At 66.9% G+C, this 17,177-nt stretch overlaps 1 protein-coding gene across 1 annotated transcript; it reads left to right on the forward strand.

Annotated features, from left to right (window-relative positions):
- The first annotated feature begins 2,059 nt into the window (after positions 1-2,059).
- Positions 2,060-16,935, forward strand: SEZ6 (seizure related 6 homolog). The gene is made up of 18 exons (XM_068415953.1): positions 2,060-2,135; positions 2,963-3,172; positions 10,814-11,389; positions 11,462-11,595; positions 12,307-12,499; positions 12,822-13,007; positions 13,081-13,249; positions 13,696-13,862; positions 13,945-14,139; positions 14,455-14,593; positions 14,672-14,868; positions 14,945-15,139; positions 15,222-15,413; positions 15,496-15,693; positions 15,776-15,814; positions 15,926-16,046; positions 16,126-16,228; positions 16,903-16,935. The coding sequence occupies exons 1-18, from the start codon at positions 2,060-2,062 to the stop codon at positions 16,933-16,935; spliced, it is 3,123 nt and encodes a 1,040-aa protein (XP_068272054.1).
- Positions 16,936-17,177: the final 242 nt, after the last annotated feature.

The raw sequence follows: 17,177 nt of genomic DNA on the forward strand, positions 1-17,177 counted from the left end.
GTCCGTCCTCGTCCCCGTCCCTGCGGGCAGCTGGGAGCTGAGCCGAGGGGAGGGACGGGGCAGAGTCCGGCCGAGCCGAGCGGGTGGCGGAGCCTTGGCCACCCTCCAGCTCCCATGGGGACAGCAAGGGCACGCGGGGGCCGCATCCTTCCCACCCCTCGGGGCCGGGCAGGAGCATCCCCATTGCCCTCCAACGCCCGACGGCGGTGGCACAGCCGGCAGCACGGGGGGTTCGGGCCCCTCCTTCCCCAGCTGCCCCCGCACCGCTGCCAAGGGGTATTTTAATCCCGGCACGTGGCCCCTCCACTCGCCCCAGCCGTGGCACAGGGGCCACCGGGACCAGTGCCCCCAACCCCACACACCACAGGGCACCACAACCCCCCCCATCACCATCACCCCACACCGCAGCGGGCTCCCCCGGCCCCATGGCACCGCCGGCGAGATCGGAGCGAGTGGGTGCGATAAATGTGATGGAAAATTGTTTCCAATAAATGCCCCTTTCCCTCCCCACCCGCCGCCTCCGGCCCCGGCTGCGGTGGGACACGGGGCTCCGTCACACCCCCATTTACGTGCCGATGGGAAACCCTCCGCTCGCTTCAAGGCAAACAGGGTTTTTTTTTTCCTCCAGCACAATTTATTACGGCCATAAACCATTTTGTTGTCATCTTTTGTTGTTGTTTTTTTTTTTTTACCAGGAGATAGGCGTGATTTAGGGCTCGCTGGGGCAGCTGCGCTGCGGCGCGGAGCCCCACGTCCCACCGGCTGCAGAGGATTTTGCAAGGCTGCAAAATTTTGGGGAGGTGATTTGGGGTTTGGGGACCTTCAGTGATGCATCGGGGGGGGGATAACGCAGGCAGGGGCTGTTGGCTTTGCCCGCCGCCGCCACTGCCCCGTGCTGCCTGACAGCTAATTAGGGGAATTAATTCACTCTGGCTTTCGTGGTGTAAAAGGCATTATTTACTGGTTAATTGTCGTCATTACAAAACGTTAAATATCATTATTTATTTTGCCACTCGCCTGCGGTGATGGATGAAGCATCGGGGAGTGCGGGAGGCCCATGCCAGGCGTGGGGGGGGGGTGGATTTCCAGCCACGGTGCCCAGTCGGGTCACGGGGACACCAGAACCGGCCACTAACAGTGATGGGGAGGTGAGAGGAGGCAGCCGGGGAGCGGGGCTCCCCCCAGGCCCCCCCATCCCAGGCCCACTCATGCAACGAGTGCGTGCCGGTCTCAGCACCACCGCAACGCCCAGGGCTCTGCGCCGTGCGGCGCCCCATTAAATCAGCACATCCTCCCTCGCCTTTGATGTTACAAATAATTCACCGATTTCCCGGGGTTTCAGCTTTTTTTTTTCCTTTGAACAGCCCCGCTACCTGCTCTTCCTTTTTCTTTTGCCAGGAAGATGAAGAATAATTAATTATCTGTGAAATGGTAAATGGCAAAAATGAACTCCTCTCCCCTTAACGGCGTGTTAATAGATCGGGCTGGAAAAGCCTCGCTCGTGCCGCTACGAAGCTGGGGAGGCTGTTGGTGGGGCACAGGGACCGTCCCCAAGGCTCAGCGGGACCCCACAAACCATCGCTTTCATCGCATGGATGACCCCAACCAGGGCTGATCCCAGGCATCGGGCACGTCTGCACCCCCAGACCCCAAAAAGCAGCTGCTCGGGCTCATCTTGCTGCTGCACCCGCTGCTGCACCCTCCAGCAAGTGCAAACCAGCACTTAAAAAAAGAATCAGGGAGCAACGCTGGTCCCCGGGGAGCTGAAGCCACGTCGCTGCGGGGAGGATGGCATCGTCCCCACCTGGCTCCGGCTGCGCTCGCGCCCGTTCATCTCTCACCATCCCTGGTGCTTTGAAGGCATCTGCAAAGGGTTGTTTGCTTTGTGTCAAACCCGACAGGCGCCCAAGGCAGCCCCTCATTAGCACTCCGGGGACGTGCCTAGGGAAAGCGTCGGGTCGATTAAAATTATTTGAATATCATAATATTCGAAACTTCACTGTGGCCTCAAAACGCTCATCCGCCAAGTCCTGCCAGGGCTTTGGCGCATCACACGGTGATGGAGCTGTCGGCGGATCAAAGTTTGGGGTTTAGAGCTGAAAGTGCTTTGCGGGAGCGCCGGCTGCCCCCCGCCCGTACCGCAGCCCCCGCACCGAGGCGAGAAGGACCACGGTGCTGCCAGCCCTGCTCCCACCGCCGCCGTGGGGCTGGTGGCACGCAGCCCGTGCGTGGGGCTGGCCGCTGCCCTTTTCCCCCTGTGCCCAGCCGTGCAGCCCGGGCTTTGCCATTCTCCGTGGCAGAAGCGGTGCACGGCAGCAAAGCAGGGCCTGGGATTAAAAATAAAACCCCACCCGGTGATGGTTGCGTGGGCCGTGTTTGCAGCCGGGGCTGGCCGGGCTGGGGGGGATCCGCTCCGCGCGGCATCAGCGCGGAGAGGCGAAGCCATCTGGGCTTTCGCGGCGACGGGGAGGGGGTTATTAAACAAAGAGCTGGGTGGTTTATTTTTAACACACACCAGAGCCGTCCGGCAGCCAGCGCGGAGCCGCTCGGTGCTGGTGCCAACACCATCTGCCTGCTGCAGGACTGGCTGCCCCCCGACACCCAGGGGAGCGGGACCCCAAACCTGGGGCTGAGGAGCGGGCATCAGCCCCTCACCATAAAGACTAAGTGAGTGGGTGATGTGCCCAGCTGCGGGGGCTGCCCTGGGCCCAGGTTTCCCTGCGTGGGCGATGATGAGCCCAGCCCTGACTGGGGCTATTTAGGGATGGGGAAGGGCAGCTGGGGGGGTTGTCCCTGGGGCTGCGTGAGGCTGGGGTGAGTGTCCTGGAGGGTGCAGCACGGGGGCTGGCAAGAGGGGGAGGCAGGGTATGATGGGGTGGGTACCGAGGCGCTTTCCCCCAGCCGGGAGGGGGGGGGGGTCGGCGGAATTGGGGGCGGGGGTTGGGAGCTTCCCCTCCCCCAGCCTTCAGCTCCCAGCATTCGCAGGCGCCGCGCTCGGAGCGTTACGGCGGGGGCGGGGGGCGGCCCCGGGATCGCGGGCGCCGCGCTCGGAGCGTCACGGCGCGGCCGGAGCTGTCCGCGGTGCTGCCCGCGGTGCCGCCGGCCATGGCCCCGCCGCCCCCCGCCCTGCTCCTGCCGCTCCTCGCCGCGCTGCTCCGCGCACCGGCACACGGTAAGCACCGGCGCCGCGCCGACACCCACCCACCCCCATACACACCAACCACCCCCGGTACCGGTGGCCCCACGCCAGATCTGTCGCCGCCAAACTTTGCCAACTTGCGCTGCCCCCCCGGTGAAGCGAGAAGCCCCCCTGCCCCGTTATCCGCCCCCTCCCCCCCCCACTCCCCGGTGGTGCGGGGAACGGGAGCCGCCGGGGCCGCGCAGAGCCGTTTGCAGCCAGGCTGGTGCAACGCCGCCCCCGGCGGGCTCTGGCGAAGCCCCTCTGCCGGTATTACCGGCGGGGGCTGGCACCGGCGCACCGGGGGCTGGGCAGGCACGGCACCGCCCGGCAGGACCCGCTCGCCCACCGCCGAGCCCTTCGAGCCACCCCCCGGCCGGCTGCGCCTGGCAGCGGGCTGTGAGCTGGTCCCTACATGCAGTCCCTGCCGTGGGGCCCGGGGACAGGGGGGTCCAGGGATCTTCCTGCAACCCCCCACCTTGGGGTGACCCCTCCGGCTCTGAAGAGGGTGCAGGGGACACGCAGGGATGGCGGGTGCTGGTCCTCCCCAAGGAGAGCAGCCAACACCCAGCTCGACTCGTTAGCTCTGGCACCCATGGGGCACGGGCAGCTTTGGTGCCTTGCAGCTCCACTGCTGTAAAAAAACAGAATTGGGGACCCCCTGGGACTTTGGGGACACACTGGGGGCTTGGGGTGCCCTGGTCAACTGCAGCCATGCCGATGGCAGGTGGCAGGCATGGGGTGAGGAGTGGGTGAGGGTCCAGCCCCGCAGGCCCCGGTGGATGTGGGCAGTGGGGCGCAGGCTGCCCACACGGCCCCGGCGAGCTGCAGGCAGCCGCGAGTTACATAAACTGCCCATCTGGCAGCCGAGCCCAGCCGGGGATGGCTGCCGGGGCCCTGGGCCCGCTGCTGTTCCCGTCTCGCTCTGCCACAGCCCCCTTGCTTAAGGGGGTGTACGGGGGACCCTCCCCAGGGCAGTCAGTGGGGTGAGGCCATGGCACCCCCATGTCCTGCCCTGCCAGGGGGGCAGCGGGGCTGGAGGGGGGTCCGTGTCCCTGGCTCTGTCCTGGGAGCAGGGCCCTGGGCAGGGCAGGCTTCCCCAGAGGGAGGCTGGTGCTTACCGTGTCAGTTAAATGATTTCTAATGAGCAATTACCTCTAGTCAGTCCCCTAATTTCTGAATATCAATAAAGTTAATTAAACTCTGCATGTGCATTTCCCAGAGTGTTAGAGGTAGGGATGCCCTGGGAGGTGCTGAGCTCTTCCCAGGGCTGGGAGCTGTGGGGCCCCATCCACCCTGTGCCCCTCCATGTGCTGGGAGCTGCCTGCGGGGCTCACCCACCCGCTCCCTGTCCCACATCAGGCAGGGCTTCCAGCCCAGCACCCCAGTTTCCGGGTGACACCGCCATGCTCGGTGCCACCATGGCCTTGACTTGGCATTGGCTTGGGCTGATGCATGGTGGGGATGTGCCGTGGGCCTGGGGGATGTGGGGACGGGGGTCTCGGACCCCTCACCCAGGCTGGGGGGGTTGGCAGTGTCCCCTCAGTGACAGCAATGCAGGGTCTGATGCTGTCTCTCTCTGTCACCCTGCACAGTGACCTGCAGGCCTGTCCCAGCCGCAGGGCAGCTCCGTCCCTGGTTTCCCCCAGCAGAAAGTGGGGTCTGGGCCCCACGGCGCTGGTGCAGCTGGGGGGTACAGTGCCAGGCACGGCTCCATCCACGCTGCCCCACCGCACCCCCTCTCCCCAGTTCTCCAAAGCCATGGCAGGCCTGGCTTTTTGGGGGGGTCATCTTTGCTGCGCTGAAGGGAGCTCCTTGTAATTTGGGGTCCTGGGGTAGTGGGAAGCAGCGTGGGTCGTGATGGGGGGCACGGGGCCTGGCTGTGCCCCCGTGAGCTGTGCTGCACTGTCCAGTGTCAGCTGGATGCACCGTGCCCATGGGGATGATGCACCTGGGGGACACGATGTCCCTGGGGATGTGGGTGCTGGTGGGGTGTCGGTGCGAGGAGGGGGCCAGGGAAGGAAGCAGGTGTCTGCTACAGTAATTAGCGGCGTGTGTGCTTGTCCCCTGCGTGCCTCGGAGGAGTTTATCACCGCCACGCTGCCGTGCTGCCAGGCCGGGATTATCTGGATAATGCTCTTAAGCTGGAGGGCAGGAGGGCAGGGCTGCCCCGCGGGGACGCAGGGCACGGGCTGCACCAGCCGCCTCTGCCATCCCCCTGGGCGCCTGGTCACCGCCGGACCGGCTGCGGGTCGGCACTGGCAGGGACAGATTTGGCACGTGGTGCTGTGCCAGGCAGGGCTGCCAGCCCCGGTGTTCACGCAGGCACCGGGCAGAGCTGGAGCAGCGGCATCACGGGGGGAAAGGGGTGCGAAGGAGCCTGGGCAAGGGCATGGCAAGGGCACCCCTGGTCTGGGTGCAAGCAGCGGGGGGGACCCCCCTGTGCCACCGGTGGGACCCCAAGGCTGGCACAGGGCTCACCAGGACTGTGTCTCCAGGCATGCAGCCCGGTGCCGGGGTGGGGGCCGGGGCTGACCCCGGGCTGCTCGGCCCCCCGTGAGCGCGGGCAGGTCCCGGGGGAGACGGATGAAGTTGTGTCTCTGGCGGGAGAGGATAATTTTGCCTCCAATCAATTCTTTAAATGAACACAATTGAAAGATTGCCTTTGAAAGCTGCCTGTAAGCAGCGAGGTAATGGATTCCCTCCAGTCGCAGGCGAGGAGCTCGGGAGCTGCAGCATCCCTTCCTCCGGCAGCTGGGGAGACGGGGCCAGCCGGGGCACTGGCACCTCGCCTGCCGCGGGCAAGGTGGGCAAAGGGGCTGCCTGGACCTGTCGGAGGCAGCTGGGGATGTCTCCATCTGCCTGGCTCCCCGCCGGCCTGCCCCGTGCTGAGACCCAGCGCCGCTCGTCACACCTTCCAGGGCAGTGGAGGGTCCTGTTGGCCAGGGTTGGGGGTGCGCTGGGTCCCCCGCCCGCAGGAGAGGCGGCAGGAGCCGCCCGCACGCTTGCCGTGCCAGCGGGGGTTATTATATATATAATTTAAATGCAGTAACGAGCTGTGCTGAAGGGATCAAATATTAATCAGCCATGAGAGCGCCGCTGTGACCCTGTGAAAATGGAGAGAGGTGCTTGAACTGGCAGATCAGCTGGCGCTGGGCGATGCGCGGGGGCGATGCCCGGGCAGGGTGGGCTCCGGTGGTCCCCAGCCGCCCTGGGGGGTGGTGGCAGAGCGGGGGATGTGGCCATAGCATCACCCTTGGTGGCTTCCACAACTGGATGGTTCATCCTGCACGAAGAGCGGTGACGGGGCAGGGTGTGGGGTGTGCTGGCAGGGGGATGCTCGTGTTGAATTCCCAGGGGGGTGAAGGCGGGCGCTGGGGGCAGCCGGGATGTGGCTCTGGCAGGAGCAGGCGGCGATGCTCCGTGCTCTGCGCCGGCGGGGAGGTGTCTGCAGGGAAGGTGACATGGCTGAGCAGCCCAACAAGCAGCTCTCGCCTCCTGCAACCGGGTTTCAGTTCCCACGGTGAACAATACTGGGTCCTGAGGAGCCGGGAGCTGGCACCGAGCCCCGTGGGGGGCTGGCACCCGCGTCGTGGGCACCCCGGGGTAGCACAGAGTGGGTGCTGCCCGGTGGTGGGGGCTCCGTTGCAGGGGATGCTGAGGCATGGCTGGGGGGGGGATGCTTCAGGCGCTGCTGGAGCAGGGAGGAGGGACGTGGCACCACTCGGGTCCGAAATAGCAGCAGACATGCAATTTATCAGCGCCGCCGCGCAGGGAAATTGCTGTGCAAACGCATTAGCTCCGCAGGGAGAGCGGGGGAAGCGGGATCACACGGGTGGTGAGGAGGGGACGGGGCACTGCCTGCACCCCACGGCACCCAGCAGGGGGGGAGGGAGGGAGGAAAGCACCAGGGATGGGTGGGCACCCCGGTGCCCGCCGGGCTCTGCCCTCGCACCCGGCCGGTGTCGGTGATGCTCAGCGTTTGGTGTGTCAGCCCGTGCTCGGCCGCCGCGATGCTCCAGGGAACCGGTTGCGGCAACATGTGACACGTGTCAGCGGGTAAATGACTGTTCAATTCAAGGAGAATCGCAAAACATACAAGGTCAAACGTTTCCCCGCCAGCGCCGCCATGAATATTAACGCCGGGCTCCTCTGGCAGCCGCCGGGGCTGGCGGCCGCGCGTCCCTGGGCACCGGGACAGCCCCTTGGGTGTCCCCCCTGCCCCGGCGGCTCTGGCAGTCCCAGCTCGGCCATGGGCATCCGGGCTGGCTGGTGGTGCTGGGGTGGAGGAGGCCACGGGGCGGCAGGACGTGGGTGCCAGCCTAGGTGCCAACAGGGTGCCCAGCTCGCCACGCTGTGGGTTGGCTGCGTGGCAACGGTGTCGGCTGGGTGGCATGGGGAGCAGGGTGGCATGATGGGGGGCTGGCTGCACAGCCCTGCCTGCGCCTGACTGCACCTCACACCCTCTGTGTGCCCCTGCCTGCACTTGCCCACCCACTTCTGCTTGCGCCCACCCACTGCCTGCACCCAGCCACCCACCCCTGCCTGCGCTCTCCCACCACCCACCCGCGCCTGCCTGCACCCTGACGCTGCCTGTCCTCTCACGCTGCCTACACCTGCCCGCCCACCCTCCTTCCCTGCCTGCTCCAGCCCACGGGGCCTTCCCCCGCAGAGGCAGGCAGGAGAGTGCCCCCCTCCCTTGTCAGGGATCCCCATCCCCAGGGCAGGGGACAGAGATGGGGATGGGGCATTAACCGGGCACGTCCCCCCTCCTGTGCCCACCGTGGGGGCCAGCGTGGCGCCGGCTGCCTGACAGCTCATTCATCACCGCCGCCGGCCGCGGGGGCAAAGCCAGATTGGATTTTAAATTAGAAAATAAACCTGGAGTCCTGCGAGCCCCAACCCCTTCCCTGCCCCTGCGCCAGGGACCCGGCTGCCCACACCCCCTGCCTGCCCAGGCTGCCAGCCCCCTCCTACAGATGGGGAAACAGAGGCACGGAGCACCACTGTGCCACGGGGCTGTGATGCTCCTGGGGCAGCCGAGGGCCGTGCCCTGGCCCCTCCGCTGAGCCGGGCGCTGCGTTATTGCTTTCTTGGCGGGCGGCATCGATCAGCGCTCCCCAGGAGGCCGCGTGCCGCCGTATTTATTTATTTGAGGCAGCAGACGGCATCGATTGCTGGGGGGGGGCAGCCGCCCGCCGCAGCAGGATTAGTCTCTAGCGGCTTCCTGGCCCCGGCTGCTCTTAATAGACTCCCACCCGGCAAAGCCGATGTGAGGGATTAGGACCCCGGCCCGGCTGTGGCCATGGGCACGTGCCACGCATGCTCGGGGGCCCTGGTGGGCTAATGGGGACTTGCCGGCCCCTTTGCAAGGGTCTGTGCCCACCCTGAGCCCTGGGGGGGTCCCTGCTGGGTGCCAGAGCCTCGATGGCAGGGTGCTGGGTGGCAGGGTCCTGTGTCACCAGCTCCTGGTCACCTTGGGGACGTGGGCGGGACACAGCTGTGGGATGGTCACTGGAGAAAAGCTGCTTAGAGACAGCCGTGGAGGTGGGGGCTCCAATCTTGTGGTGCTCAAGGGGCATGGGTGGCAACATCTGGGCACCTACTGCCTTCCCACAGTGCCCCGAGCATCCTACATCCCCCAAGGGCCAAGAGCATCCCCAGCCTCGAGCATCCTCTGGTGCCAGGAGCATCCCGCGGTACCCAGGGCATCCTCTGGTGCCAGGAGCATCCCGCGGTACCCAGAGCATCCCACGGTACCCAGAGTACCATGCCAAGCCCAGGACAGCACCTGGTGCCCAGGCACTGCCCAGCCCAGGGTGCCACAGCACCCTTATGTGACCCACTGTAGGAGCCTTGCCGTGGGGTCCAGCCTCACCCAGCAGCCCCGATGGGGACTGCCATGCTCCCCAGCACCCCAGGCAGCTGAGATGCCATGGGCAGGGGGGTGCAGCAGGCTGGGGTGGGTGTCTCTGCCCCAGCCTTCGCTGCGTGGGACGGCCACGGCGGCGCAGGGCCCAGCCCCGAGCACTAATCTGCTATTAAAGCCTAAAAGAGATTTTGGCGCCTTCAGTCTAAACTCATTAACTTTTATGTTCTAATAAATGGATCCTATTAAGAAATAATTCTGGCCTTGCTGGGGGGCAAGTGAACCTTTTGGAGCTGGTGTGACTGGGCGCTTGTCTCCCCGCCGTGCCCAGGGCATCATCACCGTCCCGGGGTGATGGGGACACAGGGTGGGTGGTGGGGTGGTGGGGATGCCCACCAGCACCCAGCAGCTCCCCCCACGCTGCTCGCCCAAGCTAATGTCTCTTAATAGTTCCTTAAAAGTGGCAGTTGCAGAGTAATTAATCTTCGCGGGGCCCTGCCCTGCTACGGATCGGTATAATTACCCGGTAATTGGCAGAGCTGTGTCATCAGCGCCTGTGCACGGCGGCAAGACGTGCCCATGTGCTACCGTAGGCTCACGTCCCGTGCCATGGAGGGATGCTGGGCGCTGCCGTGGCATCCCCTCTGCAGTGGCACGGCGGGGCTGGGGAGCTGAGCCCCCTGGGAGGGGGGACCGTGGGGTGCTGGATCAGCAGGGAGAGGCGCTGGGTGGCTCATTAGGGCTGGTGAAATCCTTTTCTCATCTGGTCTAACGGCTGGGCTGGGCGTGCAGGGGGTTTGCCCAGCTCAGGGGCTCTGGCGTGGGGGAGTCCCAGGGGCTGCGGGTGGGAGGTGGGGAGCATCGGCAGGGATGGGGGTCCCCGGCAGATTGACATCGCGCAGGGACAGCCCGGCTGGCAGGTGGATGGAGAGAGCTGAGCTCTTGCGGACTCGTTGCACTGGTGGCCAGGAGCAGGGTCACAGCGTTCCGGCTCCGGTGGCATCTCCGGTGCAGCCGGTCATGGCAGCCACAGCAATCACCCGCACGTCTGCGCCGCGGGGACGTGGGGTCCCGGGGGACCCTCAGCGCGGGACGGCCACCTCCATGGAGAGGACAAGCTGTGCCCAGGGACACCCAACCCCAGGGCTGTCCCCACCAGGGCTGCTTTCACAGGAGGAGTGGGCACCCTTTAACGTGGTACAAGCTGCAACTTTGCGTTAATTAGCCAGGGCTTAATTGCCTGGGCTACCCCAGTGAAGGGCACAGCAGGGCGAGGCGTGGCAGTGCCCCACTGCGCGTGGTTGCTGCTCTCGTTTGCCATCCTGGCTGCGGCGTGGCATCGCTCTGCAGGGAAGCGTTAGTCCTCGGGGCGGCTCCGACCCGTGGTGAAGCGTTGGTCCATGCTGAAGTGTTGGTCCCCAGCGCAGCACAGGTCTGTGGCACCGCACCCGCATCGCTCCCCGGCGCGGTACCAGTCCCCGGTGCTGCGTCCATCCCTGGCACAGCACCAGCCCACATCCAGGGCTTGGTCCTGGATGCCACATTGGTCCGTGGCGCAGCATGGGTCCATGATGAAGCATCAGTCCCTGGTGCATCACAGTTCCTGATGAAGCACCGGTGCCCAGTGCCACCCCAGTCCGCGATGCAACATCGGTCTGTGGTGCATCACTGGTCCAGAGTGAAGCGCTACTCCCAGTGCTGCCCCAGTCCATGATACAGCATCAGTGCAGGGCTCCCCAGCACCCCACGCTCTCTCCTCTCCTCAGGCTTCAACGGGCTGGTGAGGAAGGCCGGGGAGAGCGCTGAGGCCGACGGGGAGCCGACGGCGCTGCCCACGCCGGCGGAGCGGGAGGCGGAGGCTCGCTTCGTCAGCACGGCGCCCACGCTGAAGCTCCTCAACCACCACCCGCTGCTGGAGGGCCTGCTGCACGAAGCCTTCCTGAAGAAGGACTACCTGGGCCGGGAGCCCTTCCTACCCGCTGGCCCTGGCCCCCTCCTGCCCGCTGACGCCCTCCAGCCGGCCCCTGGCCCCCCGGCCCCTGAGCCCCCGCCACGCACCCCCGCCCTGCCCAGGGCCGCCTTCCCCACCGACCCGCTGACCACCCCGGCGGGGCGCCCAGGGCCATGGGGGGAGGCGTGGGGGGCCATGTCGGGTGCTGACCCCTCGTGGTCCCCCACTGGGGTGCCGGAGGTGAGCCCCACGTCCCCCAGCCAGGCACCTGCCACCTCCAGCACGTCCCCAGGACCCCGCACCGGGGCCACCACGGTCCCTGGGGATGAGGAGGGGACCACCACGACCTCCACCATCACCACCACCACCATCACCACGCTGCAGGGGCCAGGTGAGTGCTGGGGAGGGAGCTGGGGGGAGCCGGGGCGAAGCGGGACTGAGTTGGGGTCTCCTCTGTCGCCAGCCCCCTGCAACAGGACACTGGCAGGCCCCGAGGGCTGGCTGGTGTCCCCGGAGCCGGCCGCTGTCCCCTACGATGGCAGCCTGGACTGCACCTACACCGTCTCCGTCTACCCTGGCTACGGCGTGGAGCTCAAGGTGAGCTGGGGGCTGCGGGTGGGATGGGGTGCCGAGTGCCCGCAGGCAAGCGTGGCCCGTCCCCTGCTCGTGGCCATGCACAGTGCGGCAAAGAGGTGGTCCTGTCCCTGTCCCCATGTCCCCGAGCCAGGACAGCTGGCTCAGGGCATCACCCGCCCTCAGGCCCCGGGGCAGGGATGCAGCACATGGGCTGGTGGAAGCCATCACAGAAGCGATGTGGGGTTTAATTAACAAAGCACTGACGGAGAAGGCATGAGCAACACCCTCGGGTGCGATGCCGTGGTGCGGGAGCCAGGAAAAGCCGGTGCCCATCTGCCAGGAGCAGGGGCTGGCGGCAGCTCCCACCGTGCCGAGCCCCCGTGGTGGCACGTGGCCGCGTGTCCCCAGCTCTGCCTGTCCCAGGGCCTGGGCTGCTGCGGGGCAGCGCCGTGGCTCCCCAAAAGCCGGCATCGCGCAGGAGGCAGCAGCTCCGCGGTCAGCCCCCCGCTCCTCCTCCTCACCAGTGCCGCCGCTCATCGCCGCGCAGCACCGCTTAATTAATGATCATTAATAGCTAATTGCCCTGGAGCGCTGGAGCGCGCACCTGGATGATTTACGGCACCCCGAGCCGTGTTTGAAAGGCGCTGCCCGGCGCAGAGGAGCTCCAGCGCGCTGCCGCCCGTGGCTCCGAGGCGGGTGCTGGGGTGGTGACACCCGGCTGTGCCCCCGCAGGTGCAGAACATCAGCCTGGCGGAGGGCGAGACGCTGACGGTGGAGAGCGCGGGGGGCCTGGAGCCCACCCTGCTGGCCAACGAGTCCTTCCTGCTGCGGGGCCAGGTCATCCGCAGCCCCGCCAACCTCCTCGCCCTCCGCTTCCAGAGCCCCCGGCCCCCCAGCCCCGGCTCCTACCGCTTCCGCTACCAAGGTACGGGGCAGCCCCCGCCGCCGGCACGGACCCCCCGGTGCCCCCCGGGGACTCCCCCGCTGGCGCGGTGCTAATGCTTAATCTGTGCCGCTGGCAGGGTTAAGCGGGCACAACCGGGTGAAGAACGTTAATGGAGAGCTAATTGGCATGAGCAATTAAGGGCTCATTTAGCATCATTACGGGCAGCCATAGGCACCATGTCACCCAGCCCTGCAGCACCCAGGCGCTCCCGGGGGCTGGGGAGGTGGGTGCTGGGCGCAGGGTGGGCTGGGGTCCCGAGGGGGTCTGTCCGCACCCCGGTGACGCCGCCACCGGCCCCCAGCCTACCTGCTGAGCTGCCCCTTCCCGGCGCGGCCGGCCTTCGGAGAGGTCTCGGTCAGCAGCCTGCACCCCGGCGGGGATGCCCGCTTCCGCTGCGCCGCTGGCTACCAGCTGCAAGGCGCCCGCCGGGTCACCTGCCGCAACGCCACCCGCCCCTTCTGGAGCGCCCGCGAGCCCCTCTGCCTCGGTAAGCACCGGCACCGGGGGACGCGGCACAGCCGGCGCGGCATGGCCAGCGGCTGATGGCCCCTCTCCCACAGCGGCGTGTGGCGGGGTGGTCCGGAACGCCACGGTGGGACGCGTCGTCTCGCCCGGCTTCCCTGGGAACTACAGCAACAACCTGACGTGCCACTGGCTGCTGGAGGCACCCGCCGGCCACCGCCTGCACCTCCACTTCGAGAAGGTCTCGTTGGCTGAGGATGACGACAGGTTTGACCCTAGGGTGGGGGGGCTATGGAGGGGTGGGGGCACCCTTGGGCAGCCCCACACCAGGCACAGGGCCATGCCCATGGATGGGTGCCGTTGGCCATGGCCGTGGATGAGTGCCATTGGCCATGCTCGAGGATGGGTGCTGTTGGCCATGCTCGAGGATAGGTGCCGTGGGCCATATTCAAGGATAGGTGGTGTTGGCCAAGCCCAAGAGTGGGCACTGTTGGCCACATCTGAGGATGGGTGCCATCGGCCACAGTCAAGGATAGGTGCTGTTGGCCATGTTCAAGGAAGATACCATTGGCCAGGCCCAAGGATGGGTGCCATTCATCACGTTTGAGGATGGGTGCTGTCGGCCATGGCCAGGGCTGGCTGTTACTGTCCATGCCCAAGGATGCTGTTGGCCATGGCCAGCACAGCACCCTGCCCCTGCCGTGCCTCGCCAGGCTCATCATCCGCAACGGCAACAACGTGGAGGCGCCGCCAGTGTACGACTCCTACGAGGTGGAGTACCTGCCCATCGAGGGGCTGCTCAGCACCGGGCGTCACTTCTTCGTGGAGCTCACCACCGACAGCAGCGGGGCCGCTGCGGGCATAGCGCTGCGCTACGAGGGTATGGGGCTGGGGTGTAGGGGGGCACCTGGGCATCCCCACATCCACCCGGTCCCCGCAGACCTTCGCCTCTGTGCTTGCAGCCTTTGAGCAGGGACATTGTTACGAGCCCTTCGTCAAGTATGGGAACTTCACGGCCAGCGACCCCCGGTACCCCGTGGGCACCACCGTGGAGTTCAGCTGTGACCCTGGCTACACGCTGGAGCAGGGCTCCACCATCATCGAGTGCATCAACCCCAGTGACCCGCAGTGGAATGAGACGGAGCCAGCGTGCCGTGGTGGGCACCAGAGATGGGGGAGCCAGAGGGGTTGGATCCCGGGGTTCAGCAGGCGCTGGATTTGGGGGGGTGCCATGGGTGCTGGAGATGAGGGTTGCTGTGGGTGCTGGAGCTGGGGATGGGCCATGATGGACACGGGAGCCACTGTGCCGTGGTGCGTGGTGGAGCTGAGGGACATGGGAGGAGCCGGAGCCATGGGGATGGTGAGTGCTGGAGCTGGGGTGCTGGAGTGGGTGCTGGAGCTGGTGGGCTGTGGTGGGTGCTGGACACTGGGTGGTGGGTGCCATGGCGGGTGAGCCCGGTGTGCACCCGCAGCGGTGTGCAGCGGGGAGCTGACGGACGCGGCCGGCGTGGTGCTGTCGCCCAACTGGCCGGAGGCGTACGGCAAGGGCCAGGACTGCATCTGGGGGCTGCACGTGGAGGAGGACAAGCGCGTCATGCTGGACGTCCGCGTGTGAGTGCAGGGACAACTGGGGACGGGGGGGACAGGGGTGTTCCTGTGCCCCCCGCCCTCACGGCCCCGCCACCCCAGGCTGCGGCTGGGCACGGGGGACATGCTGACCTTCTATGACGGGGACGACCTGACGGCGCGCATCCTGGGCCAGTACACGGGCACCCGCGGCCGCTTCAAGCTCTACGCCTCCACCGCCGATGTCACCGTCCAGTTCCAGTCCGACCCCGGCGCCGGCGCCTTCGCCTATCGGCAGGGCTTCGTCATCCACTTCTCCGGTGAGCCTCGCGGTGGGACGGCGTCATCGCTGTCCCCGGTGTCCCCACCCCCCCGCTCACCCTGCCATCCCCGCAGAGGTCCCCCGTAACGACACCTGCCCCGAGCTGCCGGACATCGCCAACGGTTGGAAGACGTCCTCGCAGCCGGAGCTGCTCCACGGCACCGTGGTCACCTACCATTGCTACCCCGGCTTCCAGCTGGCCGGCACCGACCTCCTGATGTGCCACTGGGACCTGACGTGGAGCGGCGACCTGCCCTCCTGCGAGCGGGGTGAGTGGCGCCCGCCGGTGTCCCCCTGCCCTGCGGCACATCCCCAGCGGCCACCATCACCGCCGGTCCCTCCCGCCCGCAGTGACCTCCTGCCGGGACCCCGGGGACGCCGAGCACAGCCGCAGGGTGGTCTCCAGCCCTAAATTCCCGGTGGGAGGCACCGTGCATTACGTCTGTGACAAGGGCTACGTCCTGGCGGGCACCGGGACCCTCACCTGCCACGACCGCGCCGCGGGGGGACCCAAGTGGAGCGACCGTCTGCCCAAGTGCATCCGTGAGTCGGGTACCCCCTCCCCGGGCACAACCCCCGAGCCGGCAGCGGTGGGCACTGATGCCACCGTGCCCCTGCCCTGCAGCGGAGACGTACGAGCCCTGCCACAACCCCGGTGTGCCGGCGGGCGGGCGGCAGAGCCCGGAGCGGCGGCTGTACCCGGCGGGAGCCACCTTACGCTTCTCCTGCGCCGAGGGCCGGGCGCTGCTGGGCGAGGGCAGCCTGCGCTGCCTGCCCGGGCACCCCTCGCGCTGGAGCGGCTCCCCTCCCATCTGCAAGGCGGGTGAGCAGCACCCCCCAAACACCCCGGCACCGCTTGGCACCCCACTCCTCACCGCTGATGCCAGCTTCCTTCTTCTCTCCAGCCTCCTACGATGAGTTTTACAGCAACCGCAACCTGGACGGTAAGGGCGAGGGTTTGCTGGGGCACCCTGGGGTGCCGGGGTGTGGACGGGCACCCCGGGTTGCGGCCGATGTGGGGTGCCCCCTCGGTGAGCCCCCGCTCTCCTGGGCAGCCGTGGCCAAGGCCGTGCCTTCGGGGACGGCACTGGAGGGCACCAACGTCGCCATCGCCGTCTTCCTGCCCGTGCTGGTGGTGGCTCTGCTCATCGGGGGCATTTATCTCTACTTCTCCAAGTGAGTGGCCGGGTGGTCCCTGTCCCCCTGTGGGGTCCCCCCCAGCCCCGTGGTTGCCCCAGCTGCCCTCTCCCTGCAGGCTCCAGGGGAAGCCAGCCCTGCAGCTGCCCCTCGCCGGCTCCCACCCCTACGACCACATCACCGTGGAGTCGGCTTTTGACAACCCCACCTATGAGACAGGAGTAAGTACTGGCCCCCGCGCCCCTCCCCGGCCAGGGCTGGGCACCCCGGGGACCCTGCATCACATGAGCCACGTGTGCCAGGGGCTGTGCATGGGGTGGGACAGGAGTGCGATGGGGCCATGCACTGCAGGGACCATGCATGGGATGGGACATCCATCCAGGGACCACACATCAGCTTGGGCAACCATCCAGGGACCACGCATCCCACATGCTCGGGATGAATATCCATCCAGGGGCCATGCATGGGATAGGACATCCATCCATTCATGGGATGGACATCCACTTAGGGACCACCCACAGGATGGGACATCTATCCAGAGGCCACACATCAGCTGAGGCATCCACCCCAGGGACCATGCATTAGATAGGACATCCATCCAGGGCCCACGCAGGGGATGGGACATCCATCTAGGGACCACACACCAGCTGGGACAACCATCCAGGGCTGACATATGGGATGGGACATCCATCTAGGGACCATGCACAGGATGGACATCCATCCAGGGACCATGCATGAGATGGGACGTCAACCCAGGGACCACACATGGGATGGGACATGCATCCCCAGGGCCATCTGTGGTCTGGGATGTGCCCCCAGAGCCTTATGGGGTGGGAGATGCCCCGTCCCTGTCCCGGGCACCCCATCGCACCTCCGAGTGTCCAACCCCTCGCAGTCTGTTTTCTTTGCAGGAGACGAGGGAATATGAGGTGTCCATCTAGGTGCGGGCAGCGCGGAGCTGGCCACCCCAGCCACCCCTCCGGGCCCCCCCGTGCCCACCGGCCCCCGGCACGGGCCGGGCACACCTCTCCCAAGGAGCCTCAAGCCGAGTGCTCGATGGGAGCGACCTGGGCGCCGGCCACCCCCTTGTCACCCCCAACCCACCCGGACCCCCGTGGGGTCTGCCCGAGCCCCGCTGTCGCCCGACCCCCCGCCCCGGGCTCACGGGGT

The sequence above is a fragment of the Nyctibius grandis genome, chromosome 18 (genome assembly GCF_013368605.1).
Source record: "Nyctibius grandis isolate bNycGra1 chromosome 18, bNycGra1.pri, whole genome shotgun sequence".
In the NCBI taxonomy this organism is placed as follows: Eukaryota; Metazoa; Chordata; class Aves; order Nyctibiiformes; family Nyctibiidae; genus Nyctibius; species Nyctibius grandis.

Coding starts and splice junctions, on each gene's coding strand:
- SEZ6 (XM_068415953.1), top strand. CDS start 2,060: ATGGAGCTGTCGGCGGATCAAAGTTTGGGGTTTAGAGCTGAAAGTGCT. Junction 11,390..11,461: donor CACCACGCTGCAGGGGCCAG/GTGAGTGCTGGG, acceptor CTCTGTCGCCAG/CCCCCTGCAACAGGACACTG. Junction 12,500..12,821: donor CTACCGCTTCCGCTACCAAG/GTACGGGGCAGC, acceptor ACCGGCCCCCAG/CCTACCTGCTGAGCTGCCCC.